The following is a 24,840-nucleotide window of genomic DNA, read 5'->3' as shown; positions in this document are numbered from 1 at the left end:
TCAATGGTGACTGGACTCCTTGGCACAGCAAGGGGATGTTAAACTGGGTAGCGTTGGGATCTATTGGAAATGTGTGGTTACTTGGCACATTTCTAACTCCTTCTCCAAACCAGCCAAGATCTTGAATGTATGTACCCATGCAGGATTTCCTAACTTAATTCCACTGTGGTAGGGCTTCCTTCTTAGGCAAGTAAGATTTTTGGAATAATGCTTTATTTTTACTATTGTAGTTCTTGACATTTGGGAATAAGAAATCATTGTCAGTTGGTTACTCTTTTCAGGAACAACAACACGACTCACCCCGATTTTTATATGAATAGAACCAACAGTGAAATGTATTTTTCGCAAAAAGAAAATCACAGCAATCTCAGTTATCTGTATAGGCTGCTTAATTTAATGCAGTTGCTATTGTTCAGTGAAAATTTTCCAATTACTTTCTTTCAGCTATTTTAAAAATTATTCTTTAAACGACTGAGTCACATAAACACCTGCCACCATGGACGAGATGGATGGGCCCCAGCTTAAGAAGGAAGTCGAAAGCTTGAAGTATCAACTGGCCTTCAAAAGAGAAATGTCTTCAAAGTCGATACCCGAGTGAGTAAGATCCTCCTGAATACAGCACCTCCAGCATATCAATATGTATGCTTTGCATTTGTGTTTTTTATCAATTTCCCAAAGCTGAATGCATTTTATTGCTAAACATAATGTAGCTGTAGCACCAGATGCGAACACAGGAAAAATATGGATCATCCTTTTATCAACTAGAAGGCCAGGGTTTTGCTGATGACCAATTGGTCATGTTTGGTGCTGTTGTTTTTTACCTCTCTTGGAAGAGGCATTAGCTGGTGTCACAACATGTGAGTGGGATTATTACAGATGGACTTAATTTCAGTTTTTTTCTGTCAGTTGGGGATTCCACTGTGAACATAATTTCTTTGTGAGCGGGGAGGTTGGTGGAGGCAAGGTCTGATTTGGTGTAGAGTTGATTCTGATTTATTGTTTCCTAGAACAATTAATTTCAATAAAGAATCAAGAGTGAAGAATGTCATTTAAGGTGAATTCCTCTCCAGGCTTACTCCAGGAAATTCATACACTACCAAAGGAGAGGCCAGATTTGAGGAGTTAAGCGAGGCTCCAAGCTATATCATCAACCAACAGAACCCCTGTATACCACCCTGAGTTTACATTTGTCAACTATTTTTGCCCTCTAAACATTTGCAGTACATTTATAAAAAAAAATTATTTAGTTTTATTTCTATACAAAATTTCTAATTTAATATTCCAACAAACATTGTAACTAAATCCTATATTGTTGGTTTGTATCCCCATAGATCACCTTTTTTTCATACATAATTTATAAGCAGTCAATTTCAATATCAAAAACATTAATGTTTCTGACGTAGCAACAATCCCTCGTCGAAATTGATATCACCTGTACCCTTTTACAGACACTTGGTGATGGGTCAGTAAGCAGGTTCGTAAAATATTGATGCACGTTTCGGTGAACTGTAGTTTTTACACAAGGACACCTTCTTCAGGAGATTATACCGAACTTTTCAACCCATAATTACGAAGGGCTTTATTTAGATCTCGGTAGATGGAATACGCCTTCAAAGACTTGATGGATATCCCATCCGCCATATTACGATCTGCATAGGATATAATCGGATCGTTAATATGGTGGACGGGATCTCCGCCATGTCTGTGACAGACTATTCCCCTCTGCCAAAATCTAAATTAGGCCCTAAGACTTCAACCTTTAGATTTTATGGGTCTACAAATATACAAGAATACATACATACAATCAATAATATAGTTAATCTCAAAATAAGTCACCATTCTTCTTTTCCAAAAATAGTATGTAATGCAAACCACATAACAAATATATAAGGAAAATAACTGTAAAATACACATTCTGACCATAGTTCTTACTTATAATTATTCAATATGGTCACAGGCATCCACCAGCAAAAATCAAGCCTAGGGTTAAACTTTTCAATAGCCAGTCCCATATGCTGAGGCCTACATTGGGGGTCCTTCACCCTCATTCTCTTGTTCGGTGTATACATGTAGCTGTTGTCTACAATCATTCACTGCTGCAAGCCAAACAACTGAACAAAATATATGAAGATGGCAATCGGCTGGTATCTTCGTATAACTGTTCGATCCACGTATCCTCACCCCTATTCCCAAGGTGTCCCAATCCTTCCCCTCACACCCATCTTGCGCATCCTCCTTCGCACCCTTTCCTACTGCAGTGATGTGACCCCCTAATGAGGTGGAAGTTACGTCCGCAATCTCTGTGTTGCGTTAATCGCAGGTTAGCAACGCACACTGTTGCACTGCTGCAGCGTTGGCATGGCTCTTTCTGTTGGTTGTTCTCGTGGCCAAGAGCACTGTAGAAAGCCTCTCTGAAACGGAACAGCTTTGCGCTGGGCCATCGTGGGCAGAGCTGGCTGCAAATTTGACATTTTAGGCATAAGGCCAGTTGGAGAGGCATTTGAAGGTCCCCAATGATTAAAGCCAGTCACAAGAGACCAACATAAATGACATATTGTTTGACCAATGTTCCATACTGAGAACAAGATGCACTGTGGCATGATTTGCAGCAACGTAAGTGCTCTTTGTGAATAGGAGCCAAACATGAAGCTCCTGTCCCGGCTCTTGTGATCTCAGGACAGCAGTTTGCCCCTCTTTTTGTTAGGGCTCTAAACTAAACAGGAACATGTCTGCAGATTATTTAAATTACCAGTGTACCCTCACCCATGTCCAGTTATGGTTGCGTCATCACCAAGATTGGAAGCAGTCCAGAGTCGAGCTACATAGTAGTGCATAACTTTTATCAGACATCTTATGAACTGTGATCATCGAGAACTTAAAGACAGCATGATATATGTTTTGAAATAAGCCATGGAGGGAGTGCGCATGCGCCTGCAGACGTTTATTGCTAGAACAATGAACAGTGAAGAAAGACTAACCCAGAGATACTCTGGAGTAAAAGATGGATATTAAAGAAAGAGAAATGGAGGGGGGGGGAAGCACCTTCCAGGAACAGTAGTTTAGGGCAAATTTTATAACAGAATATTAAAATGCCTTGAACAGATACAGGTCTGTAAACGTAAGAGCAAGGACAGAAGCAGAGCCTAGGCGTCGCTTGAGGCTCTGTAATAGGCAGCACGACTTGAAACTAAACAGGCCTGACAGCCCTTATCCGCTCTCAATATCCGCGTTTCTAAATCTGAACATGCCGCACAAAAATATGCATAAATATTCAGTGTTTTGGAAACCGATTTTACACTGGAAATGCCTTATGACAAAAAGGGGCTTTACCAGGAATTATGTAAACACTTGTAAATCTCCCACCCACTAGAAAGAGGGAGCTTCCTTTAACCAGATTCACAACATAAACCAAGAAGAGGCTGTTTTAGTTCTTTCAGGTGTTTGAATGGTGTATCCCGGCCCTCGGCTAACCTTCCAGTAGGCACAAGGAAATCTGCATTTTAATGTCCACAGTGTGGTATTATCTGCAGCAAGAGGTCCCTGTTCTTAAAATAAAAAAAATCCTGGCAACCTACTGCGCCTGGAACAGAACATAGAAGTATTTTTTTGAGATAGCGCCACGTCGTCTGTGGTGCAAAGCATTTCTCCTTGCTGGGGTTCAGTGCAGCCCAAATGACCTAAAAAGGCTGCTTCCAGCGTTAGGTACAATTCTCAGCGTTTAGGGACAAGTGCAGATAATCATCAGAAACAGAGAGGCCTGAAAGGGATTCTCTCAACTAGAAAGCATGTTTTTCTTAAAGCACCTGCTTGGCTTTGTGGTAACACAGCTCACCCGCTACTATTTTATTTTTAATAATATCTTTATTAGAACCGTAGTTTCTTGCAATGTTTGACAGTCACACATTTTACAATGGGAGCTGGTATGCTACATGTATACACTGCGGACACAGTAATACATTATACATACCAACTGTGAATTACAAACCCTTAGGACCCAAAATAGCTCACCCACTTGCTCATAATTCATTCTTAAAGGTGTCCTCTAGATACCAAAATAGGTTTCTAACGCCAACCAGACATTTTTAAACAAAAGGTTAATCTGAAATCCATATTACTGGTGACTGGCGATGAAGCAGCATTGTGTAGAGAGAACTGTATTTTTCTTTGTTCCCTGGATGGGCAGTAATACATGCACCTAAATTAAAGTTTGACCAGTGCAAATTCTGTTTGAAGTTTGGCTAATTTACCATCTTCATCAGAACAGCAGAATTGAAGGCCAATTTTGCTAGCCAATTGGCAACTTTTCTGGCAAAGGTCGATTCGCTGGCAGAATTTTCCCTCTCATGAGCAGGCATTTGAAATGCACTTCCATTGATTGGATACATTGGCTGTAAATACGTTTCCTGCATGAATAGGTTCTTCATACTTTCAACTTTCAATGTTTTCTGCAGTTTCCACTATCCTTTCAGAGGATTTCCGAGGTGAGTTCACTAATTCTTTGTCCTAATTTCCACTCTAAATATGCCTGACTCCCCTTCATCTTTTCTGGTAGATGTACCCCAACTCCTTGGTAAACAGGACGGTGAACCCAGCAAACTTTGGGTCAGATTTATCAAACTTTGATGCAGTTCAAGCAAGCCGGGCTGAAGAAGGCTGTAATGCCAGAAACCGGTCCTCGGAAGCTTGTTTCCGGTCCAGGGAAGGCATGGCTTGGCAGTTCGGGCTGGACTGTTCCCATGAGGCACAGGGTCAGACTGATTTGCATATAGCCATGTCTGAACTGGGGTGGCAGAGTGGGCTAAAGAACGGTGATGGATTAAACCCAGATCTTTTGACCTGGTGTGAGTGTTTGATTGGTTCAGATGCTCCGTCCATCACCACCCCCTTTTGTGCAACGCAGCAAGACATCTTGCTGCATTGTGTCAAATGGAGAGGACTGTAATGCGCCATATTTACCAATATATGGCGCATTCCTGCTCTCTCCTTGTGCTGGTGCACTAGTGACTGTCTAGTGCCACGGCGGGCACCCTTGCGCCATGGTGCAGGGGTGCCTGCATGGCAGGCAGGATTGTTTTTGTCAGGAAGGCACAAAAACAATCCTTATAGGCGTATTCCTCTTTTAAGCATGCTGCAGAGTGCAGCACACTTAGAAAGAGGAAAGAACGAGGAGAAATAAATATATTTCTCCTCATTGCGCCTCTTTCGGGAAGGCATACAATTGTGATGCATTCCCAGGTTTACCACTCTTGGGAAAATCTGGGAATGCGCCAAAATACATGGGTGGACACATGGGAACACCCACGATTCACCCATGTAATGCTTTCCCAGCACAGAGAAACAAAATGCACCGACTTGTGCCGGCCTTGTGTTACTCCAGAATTCAGGGGCGGTTCCTTGATGTGGGCGGAGGCGCATCCCCCCACTGCTTCCTCGCAGTGCGAGAAGCAGAAACATAAAATGGTAATAAAATACAATTTTATGTTTCCGCTTCTCGCACTGCAAGAAAGCAGAAAGGTTTGGATGTTATGGTTCCTGCTCTAGGGCAGGGGAGGAGTTGTTGAGGGCGCTGACTGGTTGGTCGGCCCTCTGCGGCCTACCAAACCAGTCATGCGCACTCTGCCTTTTCTCCAAATAGGCTGCATGCAGTATACATAGAGAAAATGGCTGGTTGGCTTCCCGGCCAGTCACAATGCTGCTATTGCAGCATTGTGATTGGCGGAGGGGAGGGGAGGGAGGCTTCCTGCTTCCAGGAGAGGAGCAGAGATGACGCGGGACCGGTCCGGCAAAGGTAAGTTAACTTTTTTTCCTTTATTTAAACCTCCACACGCAGGCCCAGACTGGCCATTGCGGGCACCGGGCAATCCCCCGGTGCGCCGCACGGGTGGGGGCCGGTTTTGGGCCCCTGGGGGCCGTTTTTGTTACAGGGCCGTTTTTGCAGCAAAATCGTCCCTGTAACACAAAAGGCCAAAAACCGGCCCTGGCAAAGAGCTCGGTCGCGGGGGGGTTGGGGGGAGCGGCCGAGCACTTTGCCAGGGCCGGTTTTGGTTCCCAGTCCGGCCCTGTCCACACGCGACCCCCACCCGCCAATCATGCCGGCTGCGACTGTCAGAATTACTAAGCAGCGCTGGGGCCGCCTGCGTGGCTTGGTAAATCTGACTTATGGGTTGCGTTGCCCTTATAACACCCTGGGTGATGCAAGGGCAAAGCAACCCCCCTGATAAATCTGGGCCTTAATATGCTGATTTTCCACTAATTGCTTTATGCCTAAATTGGTGATCTATAAACTTATGGTGGGATTACCTTCATCCACTGGAATTTCAGTAGCTTTCCTGTTACCACCCTCCTGTAAGTCGGGCACAATATTTTTCTCCTCATTAGCAACTTAGCAATCTGTGTCACTACACAGGAAGTCGGTATGAAGTAACTTGGTTGCTGTTTACAGTCTCTATGATCTAACCAATCTGACTCTTGGAGGCATATTTACTACGAAGTGGCGGAGCGCGGCGTTAGCCTCCTTGGCTAAATGCCAAGCTCCACAGGGCTGCACGATATCGACAACAATATGGAGCAGCCCTGTATTTTCCCTTGCTCTGGCGCTAAATTTACCTACCGGTCTCCAACTCAGGCACCCTTGCACCATAGTGCAAGGGTTTCTGCATTGAGGGGAAGATTGTTTATGTGCAGGAAGGTCTCCCTGGTAGATCCTGGGGTACTTGCAGCAAAAGAAAATAGCGCCCACCAATTAAAAGAAAGATGAATGTGACCCCCGCTGTGGGTCAGGGTTCAATGCCTTGGGCCCCCTCCCTGAGCCAATTTCAGCCACCAGGACCCCGTTGTCCACCATTTAATACAAACCAATAATTAGGGGGAAGGGGGTGCAGCTCCCCTCACGAGCCTCATAGAGGGCCCAGTGATCCAATCTGCCAGGGCCTATATACATTTGAAAGGGAAGGCTCATTTGGCCCCCCTTCCCAAGCCTCTTCAGGTCCTGTGAACCCTATCCCCCTGGAGCTGAATTATAATAAAAGGGAAGGGGTGCACGCTGCGCCCCTCCTGGCACCACCTCAGGCCCCAGGGTCCCTATTCCCCTAGGGCTGAATTTATTATAAAAGGGGAGGGATGCCGCAAGCCCCACTCCCGAGCCATTTTCAGCCCCGGGAACTGATACTAACAGGGTCCAGGGGAGCCCCCTTTCTGGAAAACAGTGGTTCCCTGCCCGGGTGAGTGTGGGCATACCCTGTCCGAACTCTCCCGAGCAGGGAATAGAACTTTTCTCCAGTCGAGCCAGAGCAGTTAAAAATGCTGCTCCCGCCTGGCCAGGAGCAAAGGAAAGTTGCCAGCCCCCACAGCACCCAGTATGTTGCTGGTTGGGGCAGCGGGGCATGGGGCTTCCACAACAGCCCCCTATTGGCCAGCATTGTGCGTGTCTTGGGTGGGCACTAGGGCACCCACTTACAATTTTGTTTTAAAGTGTGGCACCCACAACGCTAGCTAGTTGGGGCCATGGGGGTCCTGTGGCTCCCCCTGTGGTCCCCAACTGAAATGGAGTGGCACAGGGATACCCACTTAAGAAAAAACATGTCAACTCCCACAATTTTTTATCTAATGTACATTTCAGTCATTCCCACATTGCAATGTTTAACAATAGTGATTATTATAAAAAAAAATGTAATACAGTTTTAATAAACATGTTTGTGGGTTGAAAGAAAGATTCGGAGACATGTTGGTTTAAGACAAAAACATGTTTATTAAAACTGTATTACATTTGTTTTATAATAATCACTATTATTAAACATTGCAATGTGGGAATGACTGAAATGTACATTACATTAAAAATGTGTTATATAAATTGGTATGCTCACTCCTTAATAAAGCCAATAGGATCACTTTTTAAATTTTGGTGTCGTAGTTCTTTGTCAAAGTCAGTAAGTCTGGATGAGTGCCGCTAGGACCTGCCTAACCAATCACACACTTCACATGCCAGAAGGCATGGCATTGGCTGCTTGCAAGAGGTTTGATGCAGCGGCTGGCGGCAGGCAATGCCATGCCATGCAGCCAACACTACACTGTGCCAAAGGCCATGCGTGCATGGGGTTGCTTGACTACAAGGGGTTGGGCGCAGAGCCTGGCCAGAGGATAGGCCCTGTGGCCAACCCTATACCATGCACAACTGAAGGCCATGCTCGGGGGCGCGGGGTTGGCTGCTTGCAAGGGTTAGACGCAAGGCCTGGCTGCAGGTCACGTCCTGCAGCAAACCCCGTGCTGCACATGGCCGAAGGCCATGTGAGGCGAGGGCGTGGCTTTACGTATGGTAATAAACTGTTACTTTTCAATAAAAAAAAGATAGAAATTAACTGAAAAAACCCAAAAGTGAAAGTGATGTTATAGTTAGGAACTGCAACTATATCTTACTTTACATTTAGAAAAATCAACATTTACTAAAAAAAAAGAGCTATTAATTATTAATATGAATTCACCAGTAAGTAAATTCACCAGTAAGTAACTAAACTTGTGTCCTAAAGTAAATATCGCTCGCTCCCTCGCCATGCACTGCTTATGACCATGCATATTACATCTCTCATTACATGTTCAATTACATCATTGATAACATCACTGCAACATTTGAAATTACATTAATGATGACAAACTGTGCAGGCCATAGCGCAAGTAATAATTACTTTAGGAAACGAGTTATAGTTACTTGAGATAACTATAACTAGTGGATTTCAGTGGTTCTGTCACTTAAAATGGTATTTTTTATGTGACATGTTCACCTAACTATAACGTCATTTTAACCATTGTTTTTTTAATTGAATATCTGAGGTTTTATTTTTCTAATTAAAATATAATTACAGTTCCTAACTATAACGTCACTTTAACCTTTCTTTGTTTCAGTGAATATATGTATAATCTTTAGAAAAAGACATAAGAAAAACACTCTTTTCCGTTTTACAGATTCCATGTTGCAGTGTCTTAGCACAGAAAAATACTCTGCTTATAGTCACTGCAACTCTTATGTTACATTTGGGTAAAATGTACTATTTGCATCCTGGTTTTGGGTCAATAGCGTTTTAAAAACGAGTACACATGAAAATGCGATGCAGTTGTGATGAGGGTTGTAAGATATTTATTACCATTGTTGAATGACAGAACGGGCTTCTATTCTTCTGAGTATTTGAACCTCCCCACACTTAACTGTGGTAATATATTACACTCTGCCCATCTGTATTTATAGAGTAGCAATGATCGGGTCATTTTAATTGTCACATCTCTGGATTTCTAGAAACATGTAACATTAATGCACAGAAACAAAACTTTGCTCGTCCGCATATTTTCAGTCATATTGGGATTCTAGGTCATATGGTGACATATTCCTAAACGTAAGGCACACTCACCTACCTCACTATGGTCAACAGGAATCTATGACCTATCCTGGGATGTGGACAGTAAAGCAGCAAGACAAGGAGGAATTCATTAAAGCCACTCTCAGGGAATAACTCTCCTGCACTCCTCATGGTTCTGTAAACTAGACAGGCATATCTTTGATAGTAAACTTGGCCCTGAGTTATGTGTGAGGTTCACAGCAGATCCATTGATCGCTAACTCCCCTACTGAGGCTGGTGGCCCTTGAAAGGTGATTCACTATGGGGTTACACAGTTACAGCCCTTCAAGGAGCCCAGTGGACCCATACGCCACTGTGTGCTTGCCATCTCTGCTTTGTTCTAGCCTTCACAGATGCTTTAAGACCAGAGTGGCCTAGGGTAACTGACTACTCTAGGCTCAAGCCCACCTAGTGCTATCCTATGCAGCACTTTTGTGCATGAGAATTTTACCCAATCCTATTCCATGTGGCGCCCTCACAGGTTGTGACTTACAAGGGGAAATCAATCTTTTCCTCTGCCTCTTCCCCTACTTTCCACCCGTCACCCCCTTCAGAAGTGAAAGTCCTATGCCAACAGTGCAGGACTGTGCAGCTTGGTAGATCTCTTCTGATGAAGTAACTAAGGTCCTGATAGACCATTCTCTCATCTAGCAATCTAAGCCATTTGTATGCAAGTACACAATAATTCTGTCAGCTACAGGCACTGTTATTCACTCTAGACTTAGCCTATGTCACTACAGACAATTCTCCAGGCACTCAAGGTGGTAGTGATTTCCACTCCATCTGGGAACACTTGTGGTTGTGCCCCCTGAAGGGGTTGCAGGCACATCACAGTAGCAATGTAGTGCTCCAATAGTTCTCAGTTCACCAGTGATATTTTGACGACCAAAAAACCTTCTTAAGAATTGTGACTAGACTCCAAGTAGGCAACTTAAGAACAATCACTGTTAATACAAAAGTTAATCGGGAACAAACCAATATCCCCATAGGGTATCCTGGAACCAATGAAAATAAATTCAAAATTACACAATGTTGAACATTCATGCATGGCATACCATTGATTTGGTTTCCTCTAATGCACAGTTTAGTAGTGCCGGACCCTTCTCTTCTGGCTTGGAATGATTATTATTGGATCCAGTTTAAATGGCTTATCCCTCTGCAGGGCAGTCCTGGGACCCTTGCTACCTTTTGCCTTATGAGATGTTTCTCTAAGATCTCTCAAACCGCTTGCCCTGAAAAACAACAAAAAGATTCTTTCAGCCCCTATCTGCTCTAACACGCTTGAGGTTGACAACTGGTTGCACATCACAGTGGAATATTTGGCACCTGCCACATGTTGTGCGCCTACCAGAAGCAGGGTCTCGGCCTCTGGATCTGTGATAAGCTCAGGCAAGAGATACAAAATATGGAAGAGGGCTGAAAGGGAATGGCAAAATAACTAAAGTGGGCAGTCTACCAAAAATTCGCCAGAGGCTTCAAACTTCTGGGTCTTGTTCCAGCAAGTCCTTTTTGTGTCTTGAAGTGTCCACAACACCAGCCAATGTTCAAGTTGCTCCTTAGAGAGCTGGGACTACAGTTCCCACAATGAACCTGTCAAATCCTTCCCTGTTCAGCTTGACTCTTCTTGGTTGAGTTAATGCAGGTGACTTATTGAAGATCTTTTGTACCTGTTGCCATCAGGGAGTCCACTCCTCTAACTTTAAAAGCAAGACAAAGTCCTCTTTTGTGAAGCCCAGAGTGTGCAGCAGGTGCAGTCCTTGGTGCAGACCAGGGGTTCAGCAGGGCAGTCCTTTTTCTTCTTGTTTCCAAGCAGCGATCTGAGTTGCTGGGTAGCTCTCCCATATTTATCCAGGTTTCTGGGCTTACAAGAAGCGGGGGTACCTCTGACCAATGGGGTGCAGGTTGCCATCCTCTGTGATGACCACTTCCCCTGAAGGGTGACATAGTTTTGTCCCAGAAAGCACTGTCTCACAAACATCAAATGGAGAAAATCTCTCCAGGAGCCACAGGTGTGGCTAACTTTCCCCTACACTCCCCTCCTAATTCAATTACAGGGGTCCCCGTCTGGCTGGGGGTGCAGGAGGTGGGGTCGTGCTTGGTGGCTGTCTGTCTTTCTCACTTTGAAAGCCTTGGTTACCCAGCCCCCTTTATGTTCTGGCATCTGGAGGCAGCAGATCTCCTCAGACCAGATGTCTCTTTGTCTCAGCCCAGGCCACTTCACACCTTATCAGAGCAGCTTGGGTCAGTCTGTCAAAGGCTGGTCAATCAGAAGAGGCTGAATTGGGTAGCTTTAGAAAACAGTTCTATAGCTTCTTTCTTACAATAATTCAAATGAATCCAACCTTGGAAAGCTGTTGGATTCAGTGCAACTATTATTTTGACACTTTCAATTATTATTTTAGCTCACTCCTGTCAGAAGATAGACTATTAATGTTAAATAAAGTCTTCCCATGTCCGCCAATGGAGCAAATGTACCACAATGGAACAAAACGAAATTTGCAGTTTTTCCTCACCAGGGTATATAAAACGTTTTTATAATGTTTTTGCTTATTTTAACATGCCACCCTACCCTGGGGGCACCCTAGGGGTTACTTATATGTAAAAAGAAAGTAATTTAACACTTTGAACACTTTGGAAGTACTTTTAATTCCAAAGTCGAATTTGAACATAGTTTTAATTTAAAAGCAGCCTGTAAGGCAGGGCTGGCTTTTAAAATGACAGCAGGCAACACAGCAATGCACACTTAAGTGCATTAAATCTACTGAGCCTCTAAACCTACATGCCCTACCATATACTAGGGACTTACAGGTAGGTTGTCAGTACAATTGTAATTGCACCTATTTACCATATACCTTTTACCGCCTGATTAGCAGAGCCTGGGGCACATTCAGAGTCAGAAAACCAGCATCTAGTAGTCAAAATGGGGGTGAAAAATGGGGGTAAATTGCAAAAAGCCCTGGTGTCTAACATAGAAACTGTCATCACTGCGGTGGCCACTGCTCTGCTTGCATCTATTGTTGCAGTTGTTTTTTCTACTGTGCCGGTGGCTGTGATCACCGCATTTGCTGCTACAGTTCCTGCTATGGTAGACGTTGTTGTCACTACTATTGTCGCTGCTGTGGTGGCAGCGCTGATTGATGCTATGGTTACTGCTGTGGTTACATCTGTGAACACGGTCAGGTCCCTGTCATGGCAGCAGCTGTAGTCCCTGTAGTTATTGCTATTGTTATTTCTGTGGTCACTGTGGCCCTTGCAGCTGTTGTTGCTTTTATAGAAGTTGTTGCCCTGGTTATGGCTATTGTGGCAGCTGTTGGGTCCACTCTTGTGACAACTGTTGTTGCTGTGGTTTCTGATGTGGTTTCATCTCTTGTTGCTGCTGTGGTTCCTGCCACTGGGACAGCCGTTACAGTTGTCCCTGCTTTAGTTATGTCATCACTGCTGTTGCCCCTGTGTCCCTAGCACCTGTTCCTGCCAAGGTGGTAGTGGTTGCTGCTTTGCAGGCAGCTATTGTTATCCATGCTTTGGTGGTAGATGTGGTCACTGCTCCCATGACAGTTGTTGCTGCTGTGGTGGTACATATGGCTGTGGCTGTATTTCCTGCTGTGGTTATACTTTTGATTGCTATTTCCGGTCCATGTTCTTGTGACTATTGCTCAGCTTGTTGTGGTAGCAGTTGTGGTCTTTGATCTGGTTACAACTGTGGTCTCTGCTGCAGTCTCAGCTGTGATGGCAACTACAATTAAAGTCCCTGATGTGGTGGAGGCTGTAATTACTGTTGTGTTCCCTGCTGTTCTTGCAGCTGTTGTTGGTACTGTGATAGAAGCTGTGATTACATCGGTTATGGTTAGTGTCATTGCTCTTGTGGCCTCTTGAGGTTGTTGAAGCAATTGTGGTTGTTCATTAGTCCTTGCTGCCATTACAGCTGTGATCATTGCCGTGGTCCTTGCTATACTTGCAGCACTTCTGGCATCAGTTCTTGCAGCTGTGGTGGTGGTTGTTACAAGCTTTGCAGCTGCTAGGGTGGCAGCTTTCGTTGCTGCTGTGCTTTAATGGCAGCTGTTGGTATTTCTGTGATTCCGGATGCAGTGACACCTGCTGCTGCTGTTTGCCCTGCTATGGTTTCAACTATTGTTCCTTCTGTTCTTCCTGCATTGCTGGCCGTTGTTGCTGTTGTCCATGCCAAGGTAGCAGCTGTTGTTGCTGCTGCGGTTACAACAGTGGAAGGATTAACTGATGTTGACACACTTTCACATTTAATTCCACATATTGATTGATTTCATGTCCCATGCACTTGCTTTGCTTGTTTAGCCTTTTAATATAATGGTAACAAGTACCTTATGGCAGTCTCAGTATTTTAGAACACTATTAAAAAACAGACTAAGTACATTTTGAAAAAGTGCAGGGGGCAGAGAAATAGCATCAGAAACACTTTGGCCTCAGTTAAATCACAGCAAATGACAGTCACGTACAACTCACTGTCAATGGCTTACATATCTCAGGGCAATATGTCAATATGTGCAGAGTGATTTAGACTCTGGCAATAGTAACGAATCTGGTGGAAAGATAGTGAGAGTCTGAACGCTATTTGTTGTTGCTTGTAGTTCGAACTCACACATGCCACCATCTTTAATTTTCAAACCAGGGAAATAACAAGCAAATATTGTCTAAATTTTTACCTATTTTTGCCCCAATGTAAGAATTTTTGTTGTTGTAAGAAATAGCGCAAATCTCTCAAAAAAGTTCAACGCATATTTTGTGCGCGCTGGATAGTTTTTGCACTAGACTCTACATGACCCCCTTCCCATTGGATCTGTCGTCCCAATGGTTACTGTTCTACGCAAGTCATAGGATAGATTTTGTGTTGACCTCCGCCTTTCCCTATAGTACATTGTTAACAGATGCATTTTGCCTCCTCCAGTATGCCGGTTGGAGGTCAACTGTGGGCAGGATTCCACGCTACACCCATGTTAGACACCCCTAATGGAGTCTCCATCTGGGTGAAGACCCCATTAGGACCGGGCCATTCAGCGTTCATACCTAAACCGTCATTGCCAAATCCCAAAAGTGATTAGAGTAGGTCTGTGCCTACTTGCCTTGAGCATGAGGGTCGGGTGCAAACGGCCCTCATGACCTCCTCTCATGGCCCCCCCTCTCAGGATCACCTTACCATCCTCCACAGTCTGGCTATGCTAGCCGTGGGGTCAGAGTTCTTGCACTCCCGTTGAAGGAAATTAAAATGGCGCCCTTTCATTGCTCCAAAAGCTGGGGGACCCGTCTATCCATGGACAGCCGTAAAAAATGCACCTCTTAATTTCAGGACAAAGAGGAAAGAAAGGAGACAATGAGTCAAAACGTTCCGAAATATATGAAACAGAATAGGTTGTATGAAAAAGAAAATGGCGGTCTTAAAAAGAATCCCAATTTGTTCGCGGGGGTGGGGGGGAGGTGCCTCAGAACCTTACGCCAGATATGTTCTGATTCTATAAAGCTGTAGGCAACCCTACAAATACCGTCAAACATATCCATCCCTTTAAAGCACCAGAGGACAGGCTAAGCTGCAAGATTTACATTTGTATCAAGTCTCTACCCGTGAATTATTAATGTCGAGGTTGCTCTTTGGAGTCTTAATATTTCAGGAAACATATTACTGCTGTCATATAGAAGTGCTTTGACGTTTCTTCACTCGCTGGTGTAATGTGAAGCTTCTGAAGGTAAATACGAGCCAAGGTTAAATACATATTCAGTGCTACATTACATTTAAAGAATAAACGTTTGTCAGTACTACAGAAGAAAAGTAGCGATGTGTGATCTCCCCCAAGCATGAAGGGGCATATTTAGCAAGGTTTCGCGTCGCCCTTGCGCTACGCAAAGGGACGTAAAGAGTGACGCACAACCTAAATGAGATTTATCAAACCACGCAAGGCCACCTTGGATGGCCCTTAGTGGCTTGATAGATCTAGAGTAACACAAGGCTGTGCCCACACATCTACCCATGGATTCTGAAACATTCCCAGATTTACCAACATAGGTGGACCTGGGAACGCATCAGAATTGCATGCCTGCCAACAAGAGGTGCAACGAGGAGCAATATCTTTATTTATCCTTGTTGTTTACTCTTTCTAAGTGTGCTGTATTCTGCAGCTCACTTAGAAATAGGAAACTGCCTCAGATACTTGTTTTTGTGTAGGAAGGTGTCCCTTCTTCCACAAAAACAATACTACCTGCCATCCAGGTCCTCCATGAACCAGAACACAAGCAACCCGGGACCGATTTCACCCTAGTTATGGACTCATCAGCCAGGTAAAGCTTGGTTTCAGTGACACAGTGTGCATGGGACCCACATCTGGGCATACATATCCTACTTAGGGTGACAACGGTCATCGGAAGTTTGTTTCCGGTCCAGGGAAGGCATGGCTTGGAAGTTCGGGCTGGACTGTCCCCATGAGGCACAGGGTCAGACTGATTTGCATATGGCCATGTCTGAACTGGGGTGGCAGAGTGGGCTAAAGAACGGTGATGGATTAAACCCAGATCTGTTGACTGGGTGTGAGCGTTTGATTGGTTCAGATGCTCCGTCCATCACCACCCCCTTTTGTACCACTTAGGGTGACACAATAGGCATACAAAATATTGATGGATGGAATGCTTGAATTAATCTCAGCCAGTGGTAATCACTCGGGTCGCATCCCAATACATCATTATTTTGCACACCATGCAATCTCAGTTTGGACAGTACTTCTCTTCCTGTAATAGGGAGACCATGCAGTGGACCAGAGTTTGAGATCAGAAGGGCATTACTTACAAAAGTGTGTTGGTCTCACATTGGTCTCAACCAGGTGGCCAGATTCAAGGCTCAGATGGGTCACCATGCCTGTATGGGATACACCAAACACGCATCGTGAAGCTTTCTCCCTTTGACTACACTAAACCATAATCCTTTGTTGGGGACAGTGTAAGGGACGGAGGGGGCCTTCTCCGTTCTGACAAATGCCTTGGGTCCACTTAGGGCAAAAATCAATGGGGCAGAAATATGTAGACACTAACTGGGGTCAACCACTGAACAATTCTCGGAGTATACTGTTTAAGTATGGATTGTCAGCTGTAGCAAGACCTTATGTGATCAACAAAAAAAGAGCTTTCAGACTACCGCTGAAAGAGGGGCTTAGGCTCCACCACACATGTTGATTCCTCTGAGTACAGGATTTGATTTGGCCGAAGTTGTGTGCTTGAAAAGAGTGGTTGTATTGCAGTTTTTGGTTTGTGGAAAGCTTATACTCAATACAAGTCGACTGAGTTGTTTGTAGTGGTACACAAATGATCCTGGCCATAGGCCTCGCCTGTTTATTAATTAATCTTGATACAAACACCCATTTATGCAAATGTTACATCAAAGACAGTAGGACTGACCTATGTATTGTGAAAAGCATGTTTACATTAATCCATTTGAGTGCATTGTTATTACTCTGTATGAAAGCCTGCAAAGAAATATTTAGATATTTGGACTCTCACAGATTATTGTCCTAGGCAAGGGAATTGGTGTTGGCTATTCCAAGAGTCAAACTATGGATATAGATTCGTCCTTTGAGAATCCTTGTTATTCCTTCTTAGGAAAGCGAGTGTTTTGCCTAGCCAGCTGTATTTTTGTAAAGTTTTGTAAATGTAGAACTGTGTGCCTGATGGTTGCCTTGTGGGAATTTACACTCAAAATAGTAGGCCTAAATGGTATATGGTGACAAGCTATAGGCCCCATTGGTGCACTGGGAAACATTATGTCTGTTGCATTGGTGTAAAATTCTGCTTTTTATGAAACGATTTTGACAATGGCAGTTAGTCTAGACTATTTATTGTGAAAAGCATTTGTTAAAGGCAGGATGCCTTTAACAGTGGATTAATATCGCACTGTATTATAATCTCACAGATTATCGTGGTAGGCAAGGGTTTTGGTGTTGACCACCAACTCTGAAAAATCTTGGGAGGGTTTTACGGTGATGTTTTGTGTTAGCCTCTACTGAGAGGGGGTGTATATTCAATTACAAATGGTATTTTATACATATTTGTAATTTTATAACTGTATGCATGATGGTTGCTGGTTTAGGTGCACTTCAGTAGGCCTTTGTCGGTTATAGTGCAAGCCAGTGGTGAGGAGTAAAGGGCTAATCAGTTCATTGCGAAAAGTTATGGCAGATTCCATAGGTGTGATCTGTGTATCATGAAATGTTATAACAAAGTCAGTCGGCCTATCTTAGTTGTTGTGAAAAGCTTGTGTTAAATGTAACAGGCTTTAAAGAATGGATTGTTATCACAGGGTGCTAAAGCCATTGGGCAGGTATTTTGTTACATGGGTTTCACAGATTTGAGATGCCATAAATTATGTCATAGAACATGCCATGAGTGATGTTATATGTGAGATCATAAGCAGTCATGGTGGGGGCACAAGTTATAGTTAGCTCTACTAACTATAACAGGGTAATTTCAGGTTTTTTTGACAAATTCACATAACTGTAACATTACTTAACCTTTGTTTTTTTTTATATTATATATATATATATATGTATATATATATATATATATATATATATATATATATATATATATATGTATATATCTATCTCCTACTGGCGGTCACCAGTAGGTAGTTATAGTTAGGACCTAATTTCCATAGGAAAAGCATGTTTTCATTTCCTAATAACTTTTGCGCCGGTTGACGAATCTTCGCGTAATTTTCAAAACTAGTGGGGCGATCCGGTCCGCTCTTATGTTGAAAATGTCGGGGTGATTCGGTAAGCGGGGGCCGAGAAAAAAGGGGGGTCCCAAAACGTGTTTTCTCCATCTTAATTCCCATTGGAAAATTTAGACACGGCTACAGACCGAACTACTGAACGGAATTACACCAAATTTGGCAAAAAGGTAGCCCTTGGTTCAGAAAGAGTCCTTTTTGTTAAATGGTGTAAATTCGTTCAGTAGTTCCTGAGAAATAAAAAAAAAGGTAAAAAAATACATTTCCCATAGTAAACTTTAGACACGGCTACAGCTCGAACTGCTGAACGAATTGCACCACATTTGGCATAATGGTAGCCCTTGCCTCAGAAAGAACTCATTTTCTTATATGGTGTAAATCCATTCAGTAGTTGCTGAGAAAATCAAAAAATAAAAATATCGATATATAGAGGCGTGGTGGATCCGCGCACCCTGCCGATCACAAGCTGCATTCTAATTGACTGTCAACACTCCAAACCAGGAAGTGTTGGCAGCCATCTTGTGCCCGCTGCCCAGGGGACCTCCAAACCAGGGGCTCTTATTTTTTTAAATAATACCTGTGTGGGGGGTGCTCAAGCCCCCGGACATGCTCTAGGGACCGCAACCTCCCCGGGGCTCAAATTATTCAAATTTGGGGGTCCGTGACGGACCCCCAAGCCCTGGGGACCACCATCTCCCCGGGGCTTTGCCACCGGTGGGAGGGAGGCTGCGCAGCCCCCCCTGGAGCCAGTGATGGCCCTGGGGACCGCCACCCCCCCAGGGCAGTGTTCCTGGGTGCACACCCCAGGGACACTGCCGTTTGCAATGACAGGGCGGGAGCCTCGCGGCTCCTGCCCTGTCACCGCAAACTGCTTTGCTCCATTGAAGCGAGAACAGGGAAACCTGCTCTCGCTTCAATGAAGCAAAGCTGAATTGCTTTTCCACACGGTGAGCTGCATGTCAGCAGCTCCCCATGTGGAAAAGGAATGCCAGCTCCCACAGGACGTGGGGAGCTGGCGGGACCGTGGGGGGATTGGGGACCCCTCCATGGTCCCTAAGGGAGAGGGCCAGCCTCGGAGGATGGGGTCCCCGGGGCTAGAAGTGGCCCCCTACCCCAATTTTTTTTTACAAGGCCACGCCCGTTTTTACACCTCGCTGCAACGCAGCTCTGTGGCACTTACTGGAGGTACCTGGTGGGCTAGTTGGCCCCCAGGGACCCTCATGAATGAAGAGGAATGAATTCCCCAACTTAAAACGTGCCACAGGGTGTGTTTCCACAGTGGTGAAGGGAGGGGGCGGGGCCTGAGGTGATGTGTGCAAACACGCCCTGTCGCGCGTTTTAAGTTGGGGAATTAATTCCCCTTCAATCTTGAGGGCCCCTGGGGGCCAACTAGCCCACCAGGTACTTCTAGTAAGTGGGAGAGGCCTGCGTTGCAGAGAGGTGGTCCAGAGCATTCCCCTTTTTACACCTCTCTGCAATTCAGCTCTGTGGCGTACTGGAGGTACCTGGATGTCTAGTTGGACCCCAGGGACCGTCAGGATTCAAGGGGACTTAATCTCCCAACTTAAAATGGCCACAGGGCGTGTTTGCACATGTCACCTCAGGCCCCCCCTCCCTTCACCACTGTGCAAACGCACCCCGTAGTGCATTTTAAGAGGTAGTTTTAATCCCCCTGCCCTGTTATGTACTAGGGCCTTACAGAGGAGGTCATGCTATTCACAGGGGTACCCTATGTAGGTGTTTTCACTGTATTCTAAGTGTCTTTTAGCATACCACTGGCTCTATGCCTGGTTAGTCAGAGTCACTTACCACCAGTGCCTGTTTGAACAAGTTGTGGGCACAGGATGATTGTGTAACAAGGCCTCTTTCTGCTCCTCTGTTGGTTCTTTCTGCAGATGTCTTGCTTCTTCCTGCACTTTCCTTCTTCTTTGTGGACTTCTGTTGCTTCTTTCTGTGCGTTTTTTCTTCTTTCTTCACATGTCCTACCTCTGTAAGCATAGTTAGAAACGAGCATTTGAAAAACCTTTATTCACTGAAAAAACCCATAGGTTTCAGGCACGTTATAGTTAGAAATTAGCATTTAAAAAAACCTTTGAAATTCCCTGGAAAAACCATAGGTTTTAGGGGTGTTATAGTTAGCTGGACATTTCACTCTTACAAAACCATAGAAATTCCTCTGTTATAGTTAGTTCTGCTAACTATCACCCATGCCCCTGCAATGCACTGCTGATGACGTCACATATTACATCACTCAAGACATGGTCAGTGACATCACTGATGACATCTCAAATGACATCACTGATGACATCATCCATGTGATAAATAGAAGCATCTTCTCGCACCCTAATATAACATTGGATACACCCACTCTACATTACAGACTGCCATTCTCAAAACCATAGGCACTCTAACAGCAATAACTACATACACACTCACTGATTCTTCGATTTACACACACATCCACCTGTACCGTCATACTTATGGTCACTTAGTACAGGACAATCATATGCATTCATACACCTATATAAACACTCACACAGTAGTTTTTGAGAAATGTATATCTGGACGGTTGGATCATAGGGACTTCCGTTAGAGTCTTCCGGGAGTGCCAATTCAAAAATAGAGCGTTCCAACTGGCCCATGGAGCTTTTCATACTTGGACCAATTTTCTCCCGTATGACTCAGACTCCCGAAGGAGCAAGCACTCCGAGTGGACTTGGTTCTTAGTCCCCTGTCAAGAGGTTTCAAAAAAATATAATATAAAGGAGCAGGCCTCAGGATATCCTGCTCCCCTAGGCTCTGTGGGGGTGACCCGGAGGCCCCTCCAGGCAAAACAGCAGTTCTTAAAGAGAAAATGGCTTCTGCCATTTTTCTAATTAAATGTATTCAGGCTGCATGAGTAGAGCCCCTCACCTGAGCCGATTTTGGACCCCAGAGACTACATCCCTGTGGGGCTGGGTATAATATGGGCTGAAATCATAAACAGGAGGGGTCCTTGTGGCCTCCCTACTCTGAACCTTGTAAGGCCCCAGTGACCCCATCGCCAGGGAAGATTCCATTTAAAAAAGGGAGGGGGGCATGCAGCCGCCCTCCCTGAGCCATTGTAGGCCCCGGGGACCCCATCCCCACGGCTGAAATCATAAAACCTTGTAAGGCCTCATTGACCCCTTCCCTGGGGCCGATTTCATTTGAAAAAAGGGAGGTGGCTGTGCTGCCCCTCTCCCTGAGTTTAAGTTTAGTTTATTAGCATAGTTAATTAAAACCATAGCAATATAAGCACTACAAAATTCGCAAACATGAGTAAAATCATTTAAAAAAGAAACTTAAAATAAGTATTTCATACAATTTAAACACAGTTAGATCATGCTAGTTGAGAGAGTCAATGGGTCACTGGATAATGTGCTTTACGTGGACTCATACCCTATTTGCCAGATTATCTAAGCGAATTGACTTTGTTTGTTACTGTAGTGTTCGCATTGCTCACATCTGACAGTCTGTTTCACGATGATGGGCTTTTAGAAGCATTTTTATTTATTTATTATTTTTTTTTTTTCATCTTAGCAGCATTTTTTGTTCAACCATCCTCAGGAATTTTACCAGTCTATAATTCAATTGAATATTTGTCGGGTTAAAGCAGGCCAGTACTGCTTGCCTTCTAGTGCCGATGGCTTTCTGTTTAAACGGTTCTTTCAGAAGTTGTATCCGTGCTTGGTGCAGATCTTCACATAGGCAGATTAAATGGAGAATATCACCATTCTTGATATTACACAGCCTACAAGCATCTTCGCCTTTTATCCTTTGCCATGGTGGTAGATGCTGAGTGCATGGTAGGAGCCCCATTCTGTACCTTAAAAAATTCATTTTTGTCACCCTAGGGTAGCCTTGATTAAAATATGGTTGTGGAGTTAGTGATTTGTAGGAGCTAAGTGTCATCCAGGCATGTGATTGTTTCGAAAAAATTGCCTTGTCCAGTAAGGAGGATAGTTTTATGTTTTTCCAGACCAACTTTTTTAAATTGAGGTGGCCGAGTTGCGCATCCCAAAGACCAGAGAGTTTGGTGGAATCTAGGGCTAATTTGAGATAGTTTCTTGCCTGGGAGAATTCCCTGTGTTGTATATCGTGCCACAACAGATGGTTAAGCGTGTTTGTATTGGCCTTGCTTATCTTATGCCAACAGATTATATATGCGCCATATCTTGCTAAGACTTGTTGTTGAAGGCCAAACTCCAGCCTTATCTGCGCTGCTGACGTGTAAGAAGGAAGGCAGAACATAGTTCTGTATGCTTTCACCAGCGTTCTATCCAGCTCCTTAGCATCTCTACCCCGCATTGCCTCACTGCCATAGGTTATCGAGGGGAGAAGTTTAGCCTGAGCTACCTTCAGTAGTGGAGTCAGCATCGGTCCCATCAATTTGTTTGCAAGATTTTTCATCATTAAGGCGGTTAGCAGACCTTTCCTTCTTATTTCCTCTTTTTGACGCCAGAAAGAGCCTTCCTTCCCAGGTATTTATACTCACTGGCGTGGTCAATTCTGGTGCCGCCTAGGAACCAATGTTTCTGTGTGCTCTTTTTGCAATTGATTGACATTGTCTTTGTTTTGCTCATGTTTATTTTTAGATTATTTTCTATTGCATAATTTTGCAGTTCAGTTAGTAGATGTTGAAGGCCAACATACGTATGACTTAACAGAATTACATCGTCTGCGTACATGAGATTTGTTAGAGTTCTCCCTCCCAGCCTGGGAGCATGGGAATTGCAAGCATCCAGCACTTTTGAAAGGTCAGCCATAAATAGATTAAACAGGGTTGGTGCAAGCACGCAACCCTGCTTCAGTCCCTTTGTGGTTGGTACTTTCGAGGAAAGATGAGTGCCTCCGCCTAGTTTCACCTGCACCCAGGTGTCCGTATGTAGGAGCATCAGCATGTTTAAGATTGTCTGTGGAATGCCCCACCGTGCCAGTTTCCCCCATAATCTGTCTCTCTCGATGTTGTCAAAAGCAGCACTAAAATCAATGTAACATAGGTATAAGGGTAACTTAGAGGCTTTTGCTGCATCAATTATTAGAGAAAGTGCAAGAATGTTAGTGGCTGTACTAGTCATTTTACGGAATCCGGTCTGATTCAGCGGAATTATCTGATTCGTTTCGGCCCAGAGTGCGAGCTCCTCTAATATAATGCCTGCAAAGTATTTCGCTTCGTTGTCAATCAGCGCAACTAGGCGATAGTTGTTAGGCTCAGCCTTGTCTACATTTTTGTGAATTGGGACTATTGTTGAGCCCTTCCAGGCTTCTGGTAATCTGTTTAGCAGCCTAATTTCCAGGAACAATGGTTGTAAGATGTCTGCCCATTCTTTGCGATTTGCTTTGAACAGTGCTGGCGGTATACCGTTTGGTCCCGGAGCACCTTCTTTCCTACCTTTGGCGATCTGCTTTTCAATTTGAAGTGGCTGCAGATGGTTTGCTGCGCCTAGTGGTTTGCTTCCTGTGGCTGGACACTCCTGCTCCCTTCTCTCAGGTGTGCTGGCTGGAGCTGTTCCCTCTGAGAGGCGTCTGTTGACCATTCGTTCTCCTGCGTTTTCTGGGTGGTTATTGAAGTGGTTGGTAAGATATTTTATCCAGGGTGCTTCTGAGATGTGAGAACCAATGTCCTCTAATTTTGGGCGCAGTATTCCGTTCGCAGTTTTCCAAAACCGGGCACTGTTGTTGTGATTTATATCGTATAGGAGTTTTGCCCAAATTTCGTTCTCACAATCTCTCTTAATGTTCCATTTTAATTTTTTTAGAGCTGCCCTTTGGTGATTCAAGGTTGCTCGAGCATTGCCATTTCCTGGAGATCTTCTCAGCCTACGCAGAGCCGAATTTATTGCTCTTTTCAGTGACTTCAGCTGTACTCTCTGCTTTTTCTGTATTTTGTTTTTTCCCCATTTCTCCTGAAGATTAACTTTGGTGGGGGGAGGGCCTGCAAGCTTTTGTGGCAGTATAGCTGTAAAATGCTCCCAATGGACAATTAGATCAACTGTACTCAGGGTTTGCGAGTTGAAGAAGTTTAGTGCGGCTTCAGACAGAGAATTTGCGTTGTTCATTGTGCATTTAATCCTTTTTAGATCTTGGGTGTAAATAGGCCCCAGGGTTGTGTCTGGTCTGATTAGAGTAGGTACAGTAGCTGCTAATTGAATTTCCTGTGGACGGTGATCACTATCACCCTTGTCCCCCAACCTGAACCCATAGATGTAAGGGAAAAGCTCAAGACTAGCAAAGGTATAATCCAGAATAGAGCTTGTAGTCGTGGAATAATAGGATTCAACTGGGGGACGATCTTCCGGGAATCTTCCGTTCAATGCACGTAGATTGTGATGTTCCAAGTCGTCGAGGAATCGGCTACGATGGTCTTTCTTCTTTACATGCAGGGGATCTGATTGTACCGGGATGTTAAATATTTTGTTTAAAGCTGATACCTCCTCCCCTTCTGCTGAGCCGAAAAGATAATGATTTAAGTCACCTGCCAGAATGAATATTGGATTTTCTATCTCTGCTGCATATTCCGACAAGAGATTGATGATTTTATTCGAGTCCTTTGCTTTATATTTGGGGTGGACATATGAGTTGATTATACAAACTTCCTTTTCCTCAGCGTCCAGCTTAATCCTGATTCTGGTTGCTAATGTTGCACTTGGCATCGAGTCCATGGGGGTGGCTGAGGCTATAGTTGTTGTAGAAACGTAG

The 24,840-nt window shown here is 44.3% G+C and overlaps 1 protein-coding gene across 1 annotated transcript in view; it reads left to right on the top strand.

The window, feature by feature from the left end:
- GNG13 (G protein subunit gamma 13) overlaps window positions 1-24,840 on the top strand; it is a 78,159-nt gene that overhangs the window by 33,399 nt on the left and 19,920 nt on the right. The window contains exon 2 of the mRNA XM_078664894.1: window positions 445-594. Within this exon, the coding sequence (XP_078521020.1) occupies window positions 497-594 (98 nt within the window). The 5' untranslated portion in view covers window positions 445-496. The remainder of the gene's footprint in view (window positions 1-444; window positions 595-24,840) is intronic.

Source organism: Lissotriton helveticus, chromosome 10 (genome assembly GCF_964261635.1).
Source record: "Lissotriton helveticus chromosome 10, aLisHel1.1, whole genome shotgun sequence".
Lineage (NCBI taxonomy): Eukaryota > Metazoa > Chordata > Amphibia > Caudata > Salamandridae > Lissotriton > Lissotriton helveticus.
Note: the sequence above shows the minus strand (reverse complement) of the source record. Positions and strands in the feature narration are given on the sequence as shown.